Below are 17,995 nucleotides of genomic sequence, written 5' to 3' on the forward strand. Positions count from 1 at the left end.
CAGCGGACAATCTCAAGGGAAAGTGCGAGATATCTAAGCATCGGGTTCCTTGATATTATTAGACAAACGCTAGTATAAACGAGTATATTCAGTTCACATAGGTCGGACTTTGATGGCAATTGTAATGTTACATATATATATGCTATACTAGGTATCTCTATGGTATCCTCCATACTTGGAAGGGACATCCTGCTCTAAAAAAGGGCATTGTTCTATGCTTATTCATAGAGTCTGCCTACCTACTCAAAAGGGCAGACGCTACACAATACCCATTCACCTCGAGAAGGAACACACCTTGCCCCGTACCCCAGGTACCCGCCCTAACTTCATCTATAAAAACACCTCCCTCGTTGATCTCTTCCTTCTTTCTTTTTCTTCTCTCTCCATCACTCTCCATCACTTTGTCTTTAGCAATTGGGATTTCTGCATCTGTTTGCATCATCCAAACCGAAGACATTTCTTAGTTTGACGTTTAACACGTCTGACTACCTCTGTGATCCCCCCATATCATTTACCACGACAATCATCTCTGGCTCACTAAAGTTTTTGACTCTGTGTAAGTGGTCACTCTCATACTACCTACCCCTCTTTCATTCCGAGTTCAAGCGAAGCAAAAGCGAACGGTATCTACTTCACTTTACATTGCCAAGTAGTATGGCCTCTTAGCTGTCATAACAACCTCACTTTGTTTCGCCTGTCTTACTTGATGGCTCCACGTCTCTCATAAAAGAAATAGAACCTTGACTAACAAAGGGTGATTGATAGGAGCGTGATTTCACCATGGGTCCCCAAAGGCCTATGAAACCCTCAACTGAAGAGGATGATGAGCACAGGTCCCGTTCCGGGCACCGCTCTACCACTTCCTCCAAGCCCAAATCTACCTCCACACCTACTGCAGCTACGAAAACATCTTCAAAGCCTCCCCACTCTTCTTCGTCCTCCCGCCAACCCAAGCTCACCCTTGAGCTTCCTTTGCGCTACTCTGCTCCTGTGGCAAAGCCCTTGGATCCGCGCCAGGTCCAAGAGCTGCGTGACCACAAGGCTAAACTGGAAGATGAGGCAAGACGCAAAAAAGAAGCAGAAAGCACTGCTTGGATGCGCCGAACCCGATATGACCCCGAGTCAGGCGAGCACCGGAAGCCTAAGAGCACTGGTTCCAGTAGCAGTGACTCTCCCATCCGTCGAGTTGAGACCCCTCCAGAATTCCCGGCTAACTGGACTCCGGAAGAAAAGGCCAACTATGAGCGTCTTGCTAGAGAAGGAGTGAAAGTGGCTGTTTTTGAGCAGCACAGACTCGACCAAGAGAAGGTTATCCGACACAAAGATTACATGACCGTTGCCTGGGATGGCTGTAAGAATATTGACATTCCCTGGCATCGATTCAAAGTCAGGCCTTCTTCTGTAAGTTTGCGACCGATAATTCCCGATAACTCTACATCTGTGGATAACGAATTATGCTAACCAATCTTTTTCTAGTCTGCCCCAGAGGAGACTCAAATCCAGCGTCGTGTTGGCTACAATACTTCTGGCAAAGAGATCGAGGTTATGATGAATGCGTACCCGATCACTTCTTTCCCAGACAAGGCAGTTTATCAGTATGAGGTGAGTGCTTTTTTGCCCCTCCTTAATGGAATTATTTGCTCATCAATTACTAGATCAATGTTCTCCATGGAGACCAAAATGAGACTGACCGGCGGGTCTTGAGAAAGTGCTGGAACAGCGAGACTCGAAAAGCACACATTCCGGATGGCATCTGGGATGGTGGAAGAATCTGCTGGTAAGTATAATGTATTTCTGTTTACTGCCATATATTTTCTAATCTGTGTTGCAGGTCGCTGCGCAACTTTGATGACTGGAATGAGATTATCGACTTCAAGGGTGACTTGACCCGAGACATCAAGACTCTTGCTACTGTTGATGAGTTCAAGAGGAACCCTGCTTTTAGAATGTCCGTCATTCAAAAGCGAAAGATCAACTTGTCAGTGATCAATTCCTGGCTGCAAAACCGCCGTGATCTGGACGAACTCGTAATTGAATCTCTGAGTAAGTACTCCTTGATTTCGCGTATCACTCCGTTTTTGATTCAGCAAGCTGATAATGACAGGCTTCCTTGATCATTTGCTTCGCGAATGGCCCACTAAACAATTTTCTGCAATCAAGCGGGCCTTCTTCTTCGACAAGCTTGGAGATGATGAGGAGCTAAAGCAAGAATTTTACCAGCCGCTCGCCAATATGGGTGCTTCCGTTTACCGAGGCATCTACCAAGCAATTAAGCCCACTCCTGTAAGGCATCATCCGTTGATTCAAATTAAAGATCGGAAAACTGACGTTTACTTATAGCAAGGTCTAATCCTCAATGTCGATGTCGCTCACTGCGTTTTCTTTTCTCGTATTAGTCTGATGGGCTACATGATGAATGTGAACGGATGGAACGACATGTTGACTCTGGTCAGGAACCTCCAGTCAACTCGCGATGAATATGGTGGTACAAAGGAATCGAAGTGGTTTGCCCAGGTGAACAAGAAGATTCAGGGTCTTCGAGTGGCACCCAACTATGAGGGTTGCCCTTTCAAGCTGAAGAGTTTCATTGTCAAGGGCTTGATTCATGCAAAGCCCAAGGAGTTTTTCATTGATTATTACGACAAGGCCACTGGGAAGTCTACTCGAATTCACCTCGAAGAGTACTTTATGAGACGGTACAACATCCGCCTCGAATACCCCAACATGCTCCTGGTGGAGATGCAAAAGGAAGATGTTCATTACCCAGCCGAGTTCCTAGTCATCAAAGGCCTCCAGCGATACCGCTACAAGCTTACTGATGTACAGGCGGCACAAATGATTCAATGGTGTGCAACCAGGCCTCCAAAGCGTTTGGCCAATGCTCGCCAGTCCAAGGAGCTTCTCCAGCACAAGAATGACCCGATTCTAAAACTTTATGGCATGAAAATCAGCGATCAAATGATCAAGACCAAGGCTCGACTGCTTCCGAGTCCTGAGCTTCAGTTTGGGGGCAACCGCAAGCACAACCCTCAGCATTCTGGAAGTTGGGATCTCCGCGGTAAGAAGTTCTACAAACCCAATGAAAAGGCCCTTCAGGCTTGGGGTGTCGGGTTCTTTTCCGGACATCGAAAGTCAATCAGCCAGGATCAGACATTGAACTGGGTTGAACAATTTGTCAAGATGTACAAGAGCATGGGTGGTGAGGTGACTGGTCGACCGGTTGTCAAGGGATTGAGCGAAGACGTTGGCACCAGTGTTAAAAAGCTCTACGATGCGATCGCGGCGCAGAACAAGAGAGAGCCCCAGCTCATGGTATTCATCGTCCCCGACAAGGATTCTTGGGTCTATCTTCGCATCAAGAAGTCTTCCGACTGCCGATATGGGACCCCCTCTCAAGTGCTCCAATCTGCACACTGCATTACCAATAGGCCTCAATACCATGCGAATGTTCTCATGAAGGTGAATGCGAAACTTGGTGGCATCACTGCTCGCGCTGTCCCCAAGTCAAAGAGCTCAGGTCTACGCCCGGGTTCCATGATAATTGGGGCAGATGTCACTCATCCAATGATGGGCGTGTGGACCCCGTCGTTGGCAGCCATGTCTGTTTCGGCAAATTCTACTGCCACTCGCTACATGGGTGGATGTGAGACAAATGGAGATCGAATTGAGATTATCCGGGATAAAGTGATCGAGTACATACTACACCCCATGGTTGCTGAGTGGAAAGCAACTGTTGGGGGTGGCAAGGCTCCTGAGTACGTCTACTATTTCCGGGACGGTGTGTCTGCGTCCGAATACCAAAGAATTCTTTCAGAGGAGGTCCCTGCAATTCGCTTTGCCATTGCACATGCGTGTGGCCAAGCAATCTGGGCTGGCAAGATGTGTGTTGTGGTTGCCAACAAGCGCCACCATCTTCGAGCGTTCCCTGACCCCAAGAATCGCGCAGCCGCGGACCCCCATGGTGGCCCCCTGCCAGGTACTCTTATTGATCGAGATGTGACTAGCCCACATGACTGGGATTTCCTACTCTACACGCACATTGCTCTGCAGGGAACTCCACGCCCGGTCCACTACCATGTCCTGCTGGATGAGATGGGCCTGAAGCCCAATGATCTCGAGGGCATGATCAATGATCATTGTTACCAGTACATCCGCTCCACAACCTCCGTGTCTGTACACCCTGCAATTTACTACGCCCACTTGATTTCGGTTCGTGCTCGCCACCACGAGGATGTTCCCATTACCTCTGGGCCCCAGAGTGGCCCCGAGGTGAAAATGACGAACCCAAAGCCCAAGGAGCCCCGAGCCAAGAGATTGCTTCCCATTGAAGGCACCTCAAACAAGCTGGCTCTGGGTATGTGGTACGTCTAACTCAACTGTAACATTTTTATTGTTATGGACAGGATTCATCTTGTTCACTCGACGTCGTAGCCGATTCCTATCCAAAGGATTTGTGTTATGACTCCGGTTTCTCTATCTGCGAACTGCTTTGGGTATTATTCCACGTTGTTTTTATGTTATTCCTCGAATGGAGTTTCCATGGCATTACCTTTGTGGTGCTGCCTTCAGGATGACTCGATCTGACATCAGGGCTGCGGTAGATGTTGTTCGCAAGAACAACTGGACCGGTTGCACGCGCAATCTTACAGTTCTGAATGAGCCATACTTCCTTTTGTTTGTATTTTAAGAGGCTTTGTTTCTGATTTCTTCTCTCACGCTTCTCTCGATCTGGGCCCAATTTTAGTAGGCTGTTGTTTCTACAACTTGGCCTACTGGATACCGAGGCTGATCTTTAGTTGATGACGAGTTAGTTCCATATTTCTTTCCCATGTTGTTAACCCAGAAAATACCAAACCCCCCCCGTTCGCGGGAATCCTCTTACATTGTGCACACTCCGTAGATTTAAAACAATTGAAGGTTAAGTAGGCTTTTCCGTTCATTTTCTACTCCGATATATGTTTAATTATGGAGTGGAATCTGGTAAAAGGAGATATTGAAACCGTTTCAAGCGGATTAACTTTCTTTTTATGTGGGCATCTCTAACATAGGGCCATGGGATTCATCCCATAGAGCTTTGGAAACAGCTCCTGGTACTCACTTCTCGTCATTACTACTAGCTAAGTTACCCATTAATCTTTGCTTAAGCTGGTACATAAGAGCAAGATAAATGTCACACAAGGTCTGAATTGAATAATTCTGAATAGGTATTCTGTAAAGAAATGAAAAATCCCATCAAGGGACATTATGATACAAAAAGACTAAAATGGGGAGATCGTCCACTCTGCCTTTCCAGCCAAGGATAGAAAGGAAGTGAAAGGAAAAAGCAAGAAGTAGAGAAAAAAAAAAAACAGGTAAAATACAAGGACTGGATTATGTATCGCTGCAAGTTTGAGGGGTCAAAAAATACAGTCCCCCAATAATCAAATAATCATATAATCAAATATTGAGTGCTGGCTCGTATTGCTGACTCGCTCCCTTTTCGTCAATCGTATCGTGGCGAAGGGACACAACAGTCTATCTGATCTCGTCTCGAGAGACATGGGTCGCAGATATTGAATATCAGAATAAAAATGCAAGTAGGTATGCAAAAATCAAAGCATGCGACGCAAGATAAGGAGAGGAGGTGTGAAGGAGAGGATAAGGCAACTGTTTGTAGTCAACCGTAGACCTACCTGACCCTGCAAGTTACAAATCATGCTCCGTTGGTCATGGATTCACCAGCGCCATCACCAAGGCCGATGTCTTCAGTCTTCGTGTCGGCATTTGTGGCCTGGTCACCAGTCGTTTGATCGCCTTCACCATCTGGGTTGAAGTTGGGCATTTCGAGGGCCAGACTGTTTTTCTTTGATTTCTTCTTACTTGGCTCTCCGCCGCCGGATTTGGATACCATCGGTGGAGCGGCTCGTTTCTGCGGACTGGATGTAAGACCCGAGAGACTAGACTGGGGGATTTTGCCAGAGGCTGGGAGACGGGGTTTGATGGCCATGGGCCGCTGCTTGGGAGGCAGCTCCAGGTCTTCCACAAGAGGTTCATCACCGTTTGCGTCAAGCTTGCCCTTGAAGAAGTCCTGTAGGAGTCCAATCTGGCGAGGTAGGTTGTCTGTTGAGATGCGTGCATACGGGGGCGGAGGAGCGAAAAGAGTAACGGTCTGTGAAACGCTCGTGCTTTGCGGATTGGCCGCATTGAACATACGATTCTGGAGCAGATGCAAGGGCACACTGAGCGTGGAAAGGCCAAACTCCCGATCCAAGCCCAGTTCCTTGAAACCGAAGAAATCCTCGTCAATATCCTCAGCAAAGTCACCGCCGACGAACTGTTCACTGCCATCCGCAAATGCGTTTGAGCCATCTTCGCCGCCTTCAAGAGCGGGTCGAAGGAGTTCCGTCAGGAGTGACCTGAGGCGATCATTAGCAGTTGTGAGCTTGGTCCCCAGACGATCCACATCATCCTTGATATAGCACTCCAATTCGTCTATATGGATTCCCACGGTGGACAAGGTGTGCAGAACGATTTCAGAATGAGTGTATGCAGGCTTCCATTCGGCGGCTGAAGGTGTAGCTTCATGTGACTCCGTGGTAGGAACCTTCGGTGTTTCCATGTAAGACTTGAAGGTGGACCCCAGCTTATGGAAAAAGTCGGCGGCAATATCAGTAACCGCTTCGAGGGCAGATGGCTGGTATTCCTCAAAGCCAGTGTGATAGAAAACCTTAGCGACTGAGCGCTGCAATGCTGCCCTACAGGCCCAGGGGGCAATGACAGGGCCGTTGTCATTCATGACATGTGGTTCGATGTCTTGCTCCTGAAATGGCTCGGGTTGATATTTCTGGAATTGATTTTGGTACATCTAGAGAAAGGTTAGCCAAAATACCGGGTGATAGCAGAGCAATATGGTCGTTTACCTGAGATTGAAGCTGCATCTGCTTAACAATGCCAATTTTTGAGCAGATCTTACGAGTTTCTTGCATCTGTCGCATGTTGGAGTTCATCTTGCGGGTCAACTTGCTATCTGGCTGGACAAAAAGACCTTTTTCAAGCATATGAAGGAACTCTTCAGAAGCATCAACAACATTGCCTTGCGCGTCCTCCTTCCAGAGTAGCCGCTCAGGGAGATCAGGAACACCAGACATGACATCGTAATAATAAGGGAGCATCTGGTCTTCTTCCACCTCAATGCCTTCTGCAAGGCTCTCGCCTGCGGCCTCGGGTTCCAAGGCTTGAGAGTCCCCGTCGCGAGACTTGTCAGCTTCGATAGTAGCTTGTTTCTGGTGTCGAAGCCATCGGCGCATGCCAGCTTTACTTCTGAGCAAAGCGGGTTCTTCGGCGTTGAGCTTGTCTCCCCGGAGGAGACGATGTCGCTCCGCCGCAACGCGCGCTCTGTCTTTCTTGGTGACTTGCTTCCACACTTTGTACTCGGGGTCTTCCGGCTCTACGCCGCCGGAAACCGACATGGCACTGAGCGCAGTTGTCGACGTACTAGGGCCGTCGATATCCATTGAATCGTCCTGGCTCGCTGTAGCTATCGCTCCTGGGCCAGCGGGGTCAGATGGCGTGTTAGATCCAGGAGGTGGCGTGGAAAATCCATTTTGACTAGCTTCACCAGTAGCATCCGAATCCGCGCGAGCTGGCGCCGGTGGCTGAGTGCTGGGGGCCCTGGCGGGACTGGGAGTATTGCGAGAAGGGGCTGTTCCTTTTTTGGAGGTCTTCTTGCCGGGAGCCTTTCTGCCTCGCGAAGACATGATGGGCTCATCGTCACTCTCCTCGGCGCCATCGTTATCGGCAAGCTGGAGTCGACGTTCTTCGGCCTCAACTTCCGCACGGTCTCTGATGACAATATCCGGGATGAGAGGGACAAGCTTCTCGGTCTCCTTGCGCATGTAAAGTGCATGCTTCCGGAGGGGGTGTTCGGTGTTGGTATTGTATTTCAAGCAATTCGCCCAAATGAGGGTGAGGTCATCGACGAAGTCTTGTTTCGACCTATACTGTAAGCCTTTCAGCTTTTTGGTCATTGATCCAAGGTCCATCGGGTGCTTAATGACTAGTAGGAAGTTAGTAGATGAAATAGATCATTGCGGTGAAAGCGCCTCTTACTTGTATGATAGTCTGGCGCATCGCGTTTGTTGACGCGAGTCAAAAAAGCAGTTGAATGTTCTGTCATAGCTTTGAGCTCACTGAGAACCTTTTCCGCAGCTTCATAGAGCTCTTCTTGGCCGACCTTGTCTTCGTTCGCCCATTTGCTGCGATTCTTGCGAACCTCACTCAGCAAGCTCCGAAGTTCAGCATCCGATGCCTGGACCCGGTCGCGCTTCTTATCAATTCGTGCGATAAGGTTTTTCAGAGTCAAACTGGAAGCGCCCAGGTTGGTATTACTCAAGGAACTGTAGCCATTGGAAGCCCCCGAAACATTGTTGCCGCTCATGTTAGCTTGGCCAGATATCTCTGCCTCAACTTGTCTCTCTGATTCCTCCAAGCGCTGTTGATCAAGCATAGCATCCCGGTCATTCTCAAGAGTGTAAAACAGAGTGTGGAAGCTTCTTCTGGCGGCCTCCTCCGTTGCCTTTTTGTCTTCCTCGAGTTGCTTCCGGAGATCTTCCATTGTCTCCTTCTTGGGCTCTTTTGATCCATCTGCTATCGAGGTACCGGGACGGGATGCCAATGGCGCGGCACCACTAGGCTCCTGCGACGCAGAGGCGGACTTGGTTTTCAGAGGGGATTCAGCAGCATCGTCCATTTCCTCATCCTCGTCATCATCATAGTCATCGTAATCATCGTCGTCGAGCTTGCGAGCAGACTTGCGTGGGGCGGTGGAAGGGGGAGGCGCATCATCGACGCGTTCGGGTTGAGCTTCGGACGCCTCAGTAGTTTCCCCAGCCGCAGGGTTATCGTCCGAGTATCGTCCAGAGAACAGCGCACTTATTTTCGCCTCACTGCGGCGATACAATTCACGGAATTGAGCAATGCGCGGGTCCTCTTCGGGCGCGATATCGGCTTCGGATGTCGAACTAGGGTTCGGCGCTTCGGCGCCAACAGAGCCGCGTATTTGGGGCGTCCGGGAGCCAGATAAAGTCTTCACTAAGCCATTGACTGGGCGGGGAGAGTCCTGAAGATCATCTGGGGGCCGAATATTGCCCGGAGGCCAGGCGTTGTGGCCGAGCGACATGCTCGCTCCAAAACCCCGGTTCTGGGGCGGGCGAGACTCGATTCTCCGCGATTAGGATTACGGGCCGATCGGACGCGACACAGGGGTCGGGGAAGGGACAAAAGGCATAGAGATAGAAAACACCCCCGGTAAAATTGACTGAAGATGTCAAATCGGCAAAAAATGATAGCGTGGGGGTGAGGTTTGATGAAGAAGGTCCGGGGGAGCTTCATAGGAAGTTTCTCTGGACGGGGATGAAGTACAGGGCATGAAGGCGGAGTCAACCGGCAGATCTGGTCTCATTGTCAGTCTTTCGACTTGCGATCAATCGCTATTGTTCACATCTTGTCTTATTTCAATCTATTATTATCTGTAGTTTTTACCTGAGTTTACTGTGGGATTTGTCTGTTCCTGTCTCAGATTTTCCACTTCTTTGTTGTGAACGTCCATTGCTCCGCATATGACGCACAAGGCATCAGCTGGGGCCGAACTCCTCCACATTTGACAGCTCTCCCGAAGACTGGACAATCACTTTCACGGAAAAAGAGTTTCAGTCAAAGCTTCTTCTCACTTTCTTCCTCGCTGACCCTCATTCTCGATCACCATGCGCATTCGCTATCCTTTCGCAGGTGAGATTTGCTTACTTACTATTCTGATTCCGGCGATCTCCCCAACTAACCCGCCTCAGGTGCCTTCATCTTCCTGCTCTTCTTAGCTGGTTACATCGGCCTTCTTCCACACAGCACCTCTTCAACGATACCAACACAGCTTCAACCCAATGACAAGTTCCTCCACCTCGTCACATTTTTCCTACTCTCAGTAACATTTTACTGGGTCCTGGACACTACCCGTCGTCGCACGCTACACGTGACCCTCGTGGTCTGCACATTAGGGCTGGGTATTGGCTCTGAAGTTGTTCAAGGTTTCCTTCCAAATGGTCGAGACTTTGATATCTTCGATATTGTCGCCAATGTTGTCGGTAGTGTAGGTGCTGTTGGACTTTGCAGCTGGTACCACCGACGCATGATGGAACGCCGCCGACAAAGTCGGTATGGAATGATGGAGGAGGGCACTGAAGATGTCGAGCTCGGTGGCGTCGGGAATTCCCGTCGCGATTCAGAAATCATAGGCCCGCAGGAATCCGGTGTCATGAGTCTTGAGCAGGAAGTCGACAACTGGGATGAGAATGCAGTGGAGACTTGGGATACAGAAGAAGCGCCCAGCCCTGAACGAGAGACTGCTCCTCCCAGTTATCATGAAACTGGCCCTGTAAGTGGCCAATCGGCTGCAATTCCCGCCGCGGCAAAGCGTATTGATTAAGATTACTTGTAACTGGAGCGAAGCGTGTACTGTGTGCTTTGGAAAGGAGAAGCCTTGCGTCACATTCAGAACTTGTTTTGCCATAGTTACTCTCTGTTCTTATGTATGATGATGGATTTCATGTCTTGGTCTCACGTCGGTATGATAACAATCTCGATTTTGTGTTCAGCAGTGCGATTTTGTTTTGTTGTTTGTTTATATTGTTATATTATGCCTTGATGGGGATGATTTTCTATGGTGAAGATTGCAAGAAGTTTCTCGTTATTTTCAAGGAATTGTACAGTAGCGCGGACTTAGTGGGAATATGTGGGAGGTATTACATAGCCGTGAAAATGCCAATAACGAAGTCTGATCCCCCCAAAGCCTATGATAGATATGGTTATTCGGTAAAAGTAGAATGTCCCAGATCAGTCGACAAAGCATACAATATCACCAATTGGCTAATATACAGTGACTCTAGAGCGAGACTGACAGTGCTAGTCAATAAGCAATATAACTACATCCAAGATGATAACCAAAGTAACAAAACGGGGGGTATTTCAACAGGAAAGAAAAAATATATAGCAGGGGGGTTGAAACAAGGCATAATTCGGAAACAGTCGCAAGTTCAAAATCAAGTAAACACCGGATGCCATGAAGGGATGCAACATAAACATAAACTTTCCGTCCAAAGTACATGATCACGGATCGGACGGAAAGAGGTCAAAATGAAGGTTGAGCGGGCGTCATTCATTATCAGGATCAGAAAGTTCCGGTGTACCAGTCCGACTTCTCGTCGGCGTATGGATGCGATCTGGGACAGCTTCCAATTCCGGCTTGAAAGTTGGCAGGTAATCTGCCTGGTCATTCAACTTAGCGATTTTCGCAGATCGTTCCTCGCTGCCGTTAGGCGAGTCCATGTTCCAGTCTGTAATCTTGCCCAGCTTCCGATCGGTTTGTTCCCGGAGCACTTCATAGATAAATTGCATCTGCATCTCGTTGTAGACCATCATCATCCGTTGCTCGCGCATCTGATTGACTGTTTCGAAAACAGGATCGACCTCTGGATGTTCCATATCCAACAAATGTCCTGACTCCAGTTCGCATAGCAAATGATCAAGCGCAATGAAAGTTCCTGTCCGGCCAACCCCTGCGCTGCAGTGCACGATTCGCGGATTATCGGGGGTGGATTTGGAGGCTGACAACTTGATCAAGTCGAGAAGGGCTTGGCGATCGCTGCCTTCGGGTTTGGAGTAATCGGCCCAGCCAGCGAAAAGGAAATGCCAGACGATCTTTGACTCGGAACCGATGGCCAGTTCGAGCTTGCGGATTTCAGATCGTGATCTAGCGTCGAAAGTTGATTCCAACAAGGTCACCCTACCCAAGACGCCGGGTTCGGTTTGCTCGCTCTCATCGAAGAGAACGTCCGACTCATTTGCGAATAGGACCATTGAAGCCTGCTCCGTATCCAATGGGAAATATTGAGCGCACTTTTCCCGGCCCGCTTCAAAAGTTTGGGTAAGCATGACAATCACGCCGACCTCCTGGCTTTCATGGAAGACCATGTGCCAAAACTCCGCGAGATACCCAACTTTGGGGCCCTGATTAATGGTAAGAATGGTAAGCAAAACATATGATTTTATGATGGAACGCGCAACCTACCTGGGTCGCTATATAATTCCTTCTTTCCCGTGTCACCGAGTCTTCCAGTCTGATCGGAGATGCATTGATAAAATCACACTCGCCCTCGGGCACCCGCAGATGGACCCGACAATTTGCCCACGCCTGGACGTTAAAATAGCGATTCCTGTCTTTGACTTTGGGGTCTACCTCTAGGGCGAAGGGATGCGTGAGATCATTGGCCAGTTGAGCCTCGGCGAGACGTGTACGCTGCATCCATTCCAAATCCTCGAACTTGTCATGGATCTCTGCATAAAGGAAGCGGTCAGTCACATTCCACGTGCAGGGTTGTATTCTCCGATAGGCGTTTTATGCACCCCTCACTCACCCGAGACAGATTGACACAGGAACGGTGGAACATCTTCCGTATTTCCAGCTTCCAGATTCGGGTTGTCTTGATCCGCACCCAGTATATCGAGCCCCGCGTCGTCATTTTCGGGCAGTCCGCGCTTGGTCGCCTGGAAGCTGGTGTCGATCTTGATATTCGGATGCGCCATCTTGGCGGCCGCGATCCGCTGGAATGCTCGGACTTTGCTGATGACACCACGCGCTTTCCTCCCGACAGTTCTAGCTTTGGATCGTTTTTTGTGCGGGGCAAAGTCGAAGGAAGGAGAGGGGGAAGGAGACGGATCGGTTCTCGCGCTATCAAAATCCGCAGACACTGGTGCTATCTGCAGTGATGACAGATCGGGACAGCTATAGAAGCTGTCCCGGGAAGATGTGTCCAGGGCCAGATTTTTTGAGGATCGCGGGGGTTGGGCGTCGAGGAAGTGGAGGAGAGCGTCGCAATAAAAGTAACCTTATTGTGTCAGGCCGTATACTCCCGAGTCCACCTGATTGATTTTTCGGATCAGGAAGCAAATTTCATAAGGATTACAAGAATAAGCCGAAGGTTTAAATGAAAAGAAGAAGACAAGTAGGGAAAAAAAACAAGGCGAAACTGGAGACGGGCTAAAAAGGAGAGAAAGTGGAGGGGCGCATAAAAGAACAAAAGCTCCGAGATGCCCGAGTATATTTATATTTTATATAGTATTTATTGTAGTATTGTAGTATTGTAGTAGAGTGTTATATTAGTATGTAACATATAAACTGAAACTAATATACGGAGTAAACCGAAACTATTTATGTTTTCATATTCAAAGGCCATGTCGCATTGGTAACTGGGCCCTTTGCCACTCGAATTCAGCTGCTTGCGGCATCCCACATTCATAGGACATATACACTATTTAGGGCCTATTAATATTTGATTTTTAGTTGGTAACTGAATTCTGATAGAAACGGGGACTTTATTATCGATTTTACCCCTTTGATGACCTTGTATGACTCTATTATACTTGTATACTCTTTTATTTGATCTCCTTTACTTCTTTCGGCGGGGAATGCCTGAGGAACTTCATACTCTTCTCTCTTGTCTCTCTCTCTCTCTTTCTCTTCAACCTCTTCCTCTTTCTTCTCTGTATCACTCTCTCTTTATTTATTCCCTCTTTTACAATAATCTCCAATTTCCATCCTCGGTCTCGGATGACGCCCTCTTATCCTGACAGGTGTTGAACACCCCCGATTCGCATATGTCAACAAATCCCCAGAAATGGTTTCCCAAGCTCAGATCGTTGATCGCACAACCGCTCAAAGTACCGCTTCCCTAGTATCGCGTCCCTCAAGTAGACGACACCGTTCCGGTCGCTCGCACCATGGCGGCTCTTCGCATCCCTCTTCGAACGATTTCCCCATCTTCACGTACACGGGTGACACCGAGGTCGTGATCCGCACCGGATCGCAAGAAAGGCGTTATCTCCTCCACAAATTGATATTATCACAATGCTCGGGCTACTTTGAGGCGAGCACCAATGAGGGCTGGTCGCGCCAAATGGCTTTGGGTCCGTCAAAGCCTGAGGGAACGCTGTCGCGACTGAGCGAGGATGATGATTTATCGAACGGGTCAACGTTGGCACCGTCTGATAACGGTGGAATCTCGACGCGACCAGGGGAGAAGAGACGCTGGCGATATGAACTTGACTGGGAGAATCGCGCAGAGGATGAAGAGGCGATCCTTGTCCAAAAGGTATACTTTGCGCCGGCGTGTCGCATAATCTCATCTTTGCCAACAATGCTAATGTCGCGCGTTGAAACAGCAACCAACCTATGCCCCCATGTTCAGTGGCGACCAAGCTGCATTTCCTCCGACGATGACCAAGCCGTCCAACGCCCATGCAGGCTTCGTTCGATCTATGGCGAATCTAGCAGGGATGCAGTCGGTAGCCCACCTACCGCAAACCAGGGAACACACTGTCGCAGTCGACCCCTTAATACGTGACTATGACAATCTACTACGAATATTTTACAATCATGCCCCCATTCTCAACAGTGTCAACATCGCCTCTGCATATACAGAGTGCAAATCCCTCCTCGCATTGGCCGATATGTACGATGCGCTTCCGGTGACAGGGCCCCGCGTGGACCACCACCTGCTCGGCTTTGGATCTCGTCTATTCAAACAGATCGCCAAATACCCACCCAGCTACTTGAAGCTGGGATATCTCGCCCGCAGCCGGGTGATCTTCTCCGAAGCCTTGATCCATGTCGTCGGCCAGTGGCCCGCCGCCCTACCAAGTCTACGAAACGGCTCCTATGCGCCACTGCCAGACTCACTATTAGATGTGATTGAAGACAAAGTAGAAGATCTCGACGAGCTCAAAGCGCGCGTTGAATCCAAGCTCCTGCGCCTATCCTTAACCACCTCGCGCGGCGAACGTGTCGGCCCCTCAAATGCATACCTGGACTGGCTCGCCGTATGTCTCTTCCGCCAATGGCTGATAGAAAGCACCACGCCACCTCCAGCTCCTATTCTTAAAACTTCGGGTCCAAGCGATGGTCCCGTCCAACCTACTGCATCGGCGTCACACCCAGCAAGCACATCGCGATCAACCACGTCCCCAGACCCGTCCGCGCGCATCTATAGATTGATCGGCTCCTCTTCTCTGCAGGCATATTTGCCCCACGATGAGCTCAAGCGCTTCCTCAAACTCCATCCTACATCCTCCTCTGGCTCGCTTTACACGCGCGAGACTCTGAAACGCTTCGAGCGTAAGATGGACGAGATGAAACGGCTGGCACGGGATATCGTCAAGCCGCTAATGCGTAATTTCCTCGAGTTGGAGTTGAAGAGCCCGGACCAGGCACCCACTAGTACCGTTGGTCCTCGTGAGAATACTCCGGTGGGGTTGCCATATCTGACATGCACTCGTGTTGAAGATATAGACCTACCTTGGAAATGAGCCTGACAACTTCTTGGGATCTCCAGGGCTATCTATTTGGCTTGCGTTTTGTCCTGATCATCATCATCTTCTTGGGTATCTCTGCCCTACTTGGTTTTTTTTATGGCGTTTGGTTATTTCCTTTTTTATCTGCCTTCCTTCGCAGGCTGCTGGTCTTGTCTGACGAAAGAGACCAGATTGTACCCCTGTCTCTGTGATTTGCAATGATGAGATGTTTATGCTTACTTGATTTATGTTTTGTTTCTGATTTATGTGTTCACGAAGTCATGAATGGCTCTGCCTCTGATTTGTTCTGTTCTGTTTTTATTTAATATTCTGCTTTATCCTGCCCTCAATGAGGCAGCGATTGGGGGTCTTTTAAGACCTCCTTTTTGTCTACTGTGTTTTAAAAGATACCAAAAGGTCGCAAGTAATGCAATGCAAGGTTCATGAAGATAATCACCTATCCTTTTTATATTACAGGTAGCTCAGATGAAGCATACTTTCACTAGAAGAAATACATATATGTCCGCTACGTCCCTAAAAAGTACATAGTATACAGCGTCTCCACGAGGAGAGCGAGAATAACCCCTTAGCCCACCTAGCTCCGACCGATACTCTCCATTCCATCCATCCAAGGCCGCAAAACCTCAGGAATAACAACAACACCCCGCTCAGCATCCCACCCATTCTCCAAAATTGCAGCCAGCACACGCGGGACAGCCATAGCAGTCCCATTAACAGTATGCGGGAACCGTGACTCCTTCGCGCCACCGCCACGCACCCGAGCCGCCAACCGCCGACTCTGGTAATCCGTACAGATAGAAGCAGAAGTAACCTCACCCCAAGCCGACTCCAGATGATGAATCTCGGGATCAACAGGCGTAGCACTACCACCCGACGCCGCACGTAGACGAGACGGGAAGAGCGCCTCGATATCTCGCTTGCGCGTCGCGCTAGCCCCCAGATCTCCACTCGGCATCTCCAACACACGACAGGGCAAATGCAGCGCCGTCAGAATCTCCATCTGCATATCCAACAACTCGTTGAACATATCGTCCGAGCTCGGAACGGCCCCGTCCACGCTATCCGCCCAGCCGAACAGCTCGACCTTGGTGAACTCGTGAACGCGATACAGACCCTTCGTGTCGACGCCACGGGAACCCGCCTCGGCGCGGTAGCAGCGGCTCGCGCCGACGAGCTTGATCGGTAGCTCGGAGGCGTTCATGTCGCGCCCCGCGTACATGGCTGCGAGAGGGATCTCGGCGGTGCCGGTTAGCGAGCGTTGGGGTTTGGTGTTTTTGTCGCGTTCGTTCTGTTCAATGGACCAGATCTGTTGCTCGTTGTGTTGGTCGCGGGGTTGGAAACCGCATGCTTCAGCAATGTAGGAGTAGACGATTGAGGGCGGGGCGACGGTTTTCCAGCCTCGGCGGCGGGCGGTGCTCAGCGCGTACTGGACGAGTGCTTGTTCCAGCATTGCGCCTTCGTTGATCAGGAAGTACCAGCCCCATCCTGTTGTTGTGGCGGAGCTGGCGAAGTCGAGGAGTTTGAGCTCTGTGCCGATTGTGACGTGCGACCGGGCTTGGAGCTCGGCTTGGGATTGGCGGGTCCAGGCGGGGGGTTCTTGGGGGTTGAAATTGAGGTATTGGACGAGAGCTGGGTCGTGTCCGATAGGTGTGAATGGGGATGAGAGGTTTGGGAGGGAGAGGGCTAGTCGGTTGATCTCTTCGGTGCAGGTTGCTTTGCGTTCTGTCATGGACTGCGAGTCGTCCTTTAGGCGCTGAGCTTCTGACTTGAGTTCGGCTAGTTCCTCGCTTGGATTCAGGCCCTTCTCATTGGCGTTTCCATCTGCGCCTTGTCGAGTCGCAATGTGTAGCTTGGCGATGGTCTTTTCTAGTTGCTTGATGCGGGATCGAGGGGTTTTCAGGTCGTGATCGAGCTGTCTAGCTTCCTCTGATAGTTGTTGAATTTTCGACGGATGCCCGGCATGACCTGCATAGTTACGATCTATGCAGTTCTGTGCATAGAGGTCGGCATTTTGGCGGATGTGTTTGATGTCCGGCGTAGGCTTCGGAGCTGTCGCGGGTCGTAGTATGTCTCGATTGCGTCGGGCGGAGGAGAAATTGCGCAAAGATGTTTTCAATCCATAAGAGCTCCTGCAATTGAAGCAGACATATGAAGTGAGCGCCATTGGATTTTGGGGAAGAAGAAAAGAAGTGAACAGGCAATGAGTGGTGGATATGTAGTGGATCCCGCCTTAACCCTTTTGGGGGATCTGCATGTCCAATACTTTGTACTCCGTACTCCAACATATAACTATGCAGATCACAACTATCCAAATCTCGCACAATCATACTCGTTGCAGGTCTGTTATGAATGAAGATTGAATACATGCATTCCCTAACAATTCTTCTTAGTATTCTCATTTCAAACTTGGTAGGCAATGTCTGATTCAGTCTGTCAATCTCTCCAACGTTCATATATATATATATATATATATATATATATATATATACCAAGACTCTTAGGTCTATCAGCATCACCACATGTTGCAGTCGAATCACTATTCAGTCGAGCAAATCTCTCATCATGGCCCGTGAACGCCTTTTGATTGATTTGTACGACA

General features: G+C 49.5%; 6 protein-coding genes across 6 annotated transcripts; 3 read left to right on the forward strand and 3 right to left on the reverse strand.

Annotated features, from left to right (window-relative positions):
• Nucleotides 1-780: 780 nt before the first annotated feature.
• On the forward strand, nucleotides 781-4,371 carry N7487_002733 (putative eukaryotic translation initiation factor eIF-2C4; the record flags this gene model as incomplete). The annotated part of the gene is made up of 6 exons (XM_056870480.1): nucleotides 781-1,401; nucleotides 1,477-1,602; nucleotides 1,656-1,777; nucleotides 1,832-2,043; nucleotides 2,105-2,283; nucleotides 2,341-4,371. The coding sequence occupies 6 exons, from the start codon at nucleotides 781-783 to the stop codon at nucleotides 4,369-4,371; spliced, it is 3,291 nt and encodes a 1,096-aa protein (XP_056735264.1).
• A 1,321-nt stretch (nucleotides 4,372-5,692) lies between these two features.
• Nucleotides 5,693-9,157, reverse strand: N7487_002734 (SAGA histone acetyltransferase complex subunit SPT7; the record flags this gene model as incomplete). The annotated part of the gene is made up of 3 exons (XM_056870481.1): nucleotides 5,693-6,844; nucleotides 6,900-8,035; nucleotides 8,089-9,157. The coding sequence occupies 3 exons, from the start codon at nucleotides 9,155-9,157 to the stop codon at nucleotides 5,693-5,695; spliced, it is 3,357 nt and encodes a 1,118-aa protein (XP_056735265.1).
• A 576-nt stretch (nucleotides 9,158-9,733) lies between these two features.
• N7487_002735 (VanZ family protein) lies at nucleotides 9,734-10,456 on the forward strand (the record flags this gene model as incomplete). Its single annotated transcript, XM_056870482.1, has 2 exons — nucleotides 9,734-9,765; nucleotides 9,825-10,456. Exons 1-2 carry the CDS (start codon nucleotides 9,741-9,743, stop codon nucleotides 10,454-10,456), a joined length of 657 nt encoding a protein of 218 aa, XP_056735266.1. The 5' UTR covers nucleotides 9,734-9,740.
• A 725-nt stretch (nucleotides 10,457-11,181) lies between these two features.
• ptpB (tyrosine protein phosphatase PTP1) lies at nucleotides 11,182-12,612 on the reverse strand (the record flags this gene model as incomplete). The annotated part of the gene is made up of 3 exons (XM_056870483.1): nucleotides 11,182-12,036; nucleotides 12,098-12,363; nucleotides 12,444-12,612. The coding sequence occupies 3 exons, from the start codon at nucleotides 12,610-12,612 to the stop codon at nucleotides 11,182-11,184; spliced, it is 1,290 nt and encodes a 429-aa protein (XP_056735267.1).
• A 1,091-nt stretch (nucleotides 12,613-13,703) lies between these two features.
• On the forward strand, nucleotides 13,704-15,390 carry N7487_002737 (uncharacterized protein; the record flags this gene model as incomplete). The annotated part of the gene is made up of 2 exons (XM_056870484.1): nucleotides 13,704-14,177; nucleotides 14,248-15,390. 2 exons carry the CDS (start codon nucleotides 13,704-13,706, stop codon nucleotides 15,388-15,390), a joined length of 1,617 nt encoding a protein of 538 aa, XP_056735268.1.
• Nucleotides 15,391-15,970: 580 nt separating this feature from the next.
• On the reverse strand, nucleotides 15,971-17,560 carry N7487_002738 (putative serine--tRNA ligase DIA4; the record flags this gene model as incomplete). The annotated part of the gene is made up of 1 exon (XM_056870485.1): nucleotides 15,971-17,560. One exon carries the CDS (start codon nucleotides 17,558-17,560, stop codon nucleotides 15,971-15,973), a length of 1,590 nt encoding a protein of 529 aa, XP_056735269.1.
• Between the last annotated feature and the right edge of the window lie 435 nt (nucleotides 17,561-17,995).

Source organism: Penicillium crustosum (genome assembly GCF_028827405.1).
Source record: "Penicillium crustosum strain IBT 35664 chromosome Unknown utg000001l_segment0_segment0, whole genome shotgun sequence".
In the NCBI taxonomy this organism is placed as follows: domain Eukaryota; kingdom Fungi; phylum Ascomycota; class Eurotiomycetes; order Eurotiales; family Aspergillaceae; genus Penicillium; species Penicillium crustosum.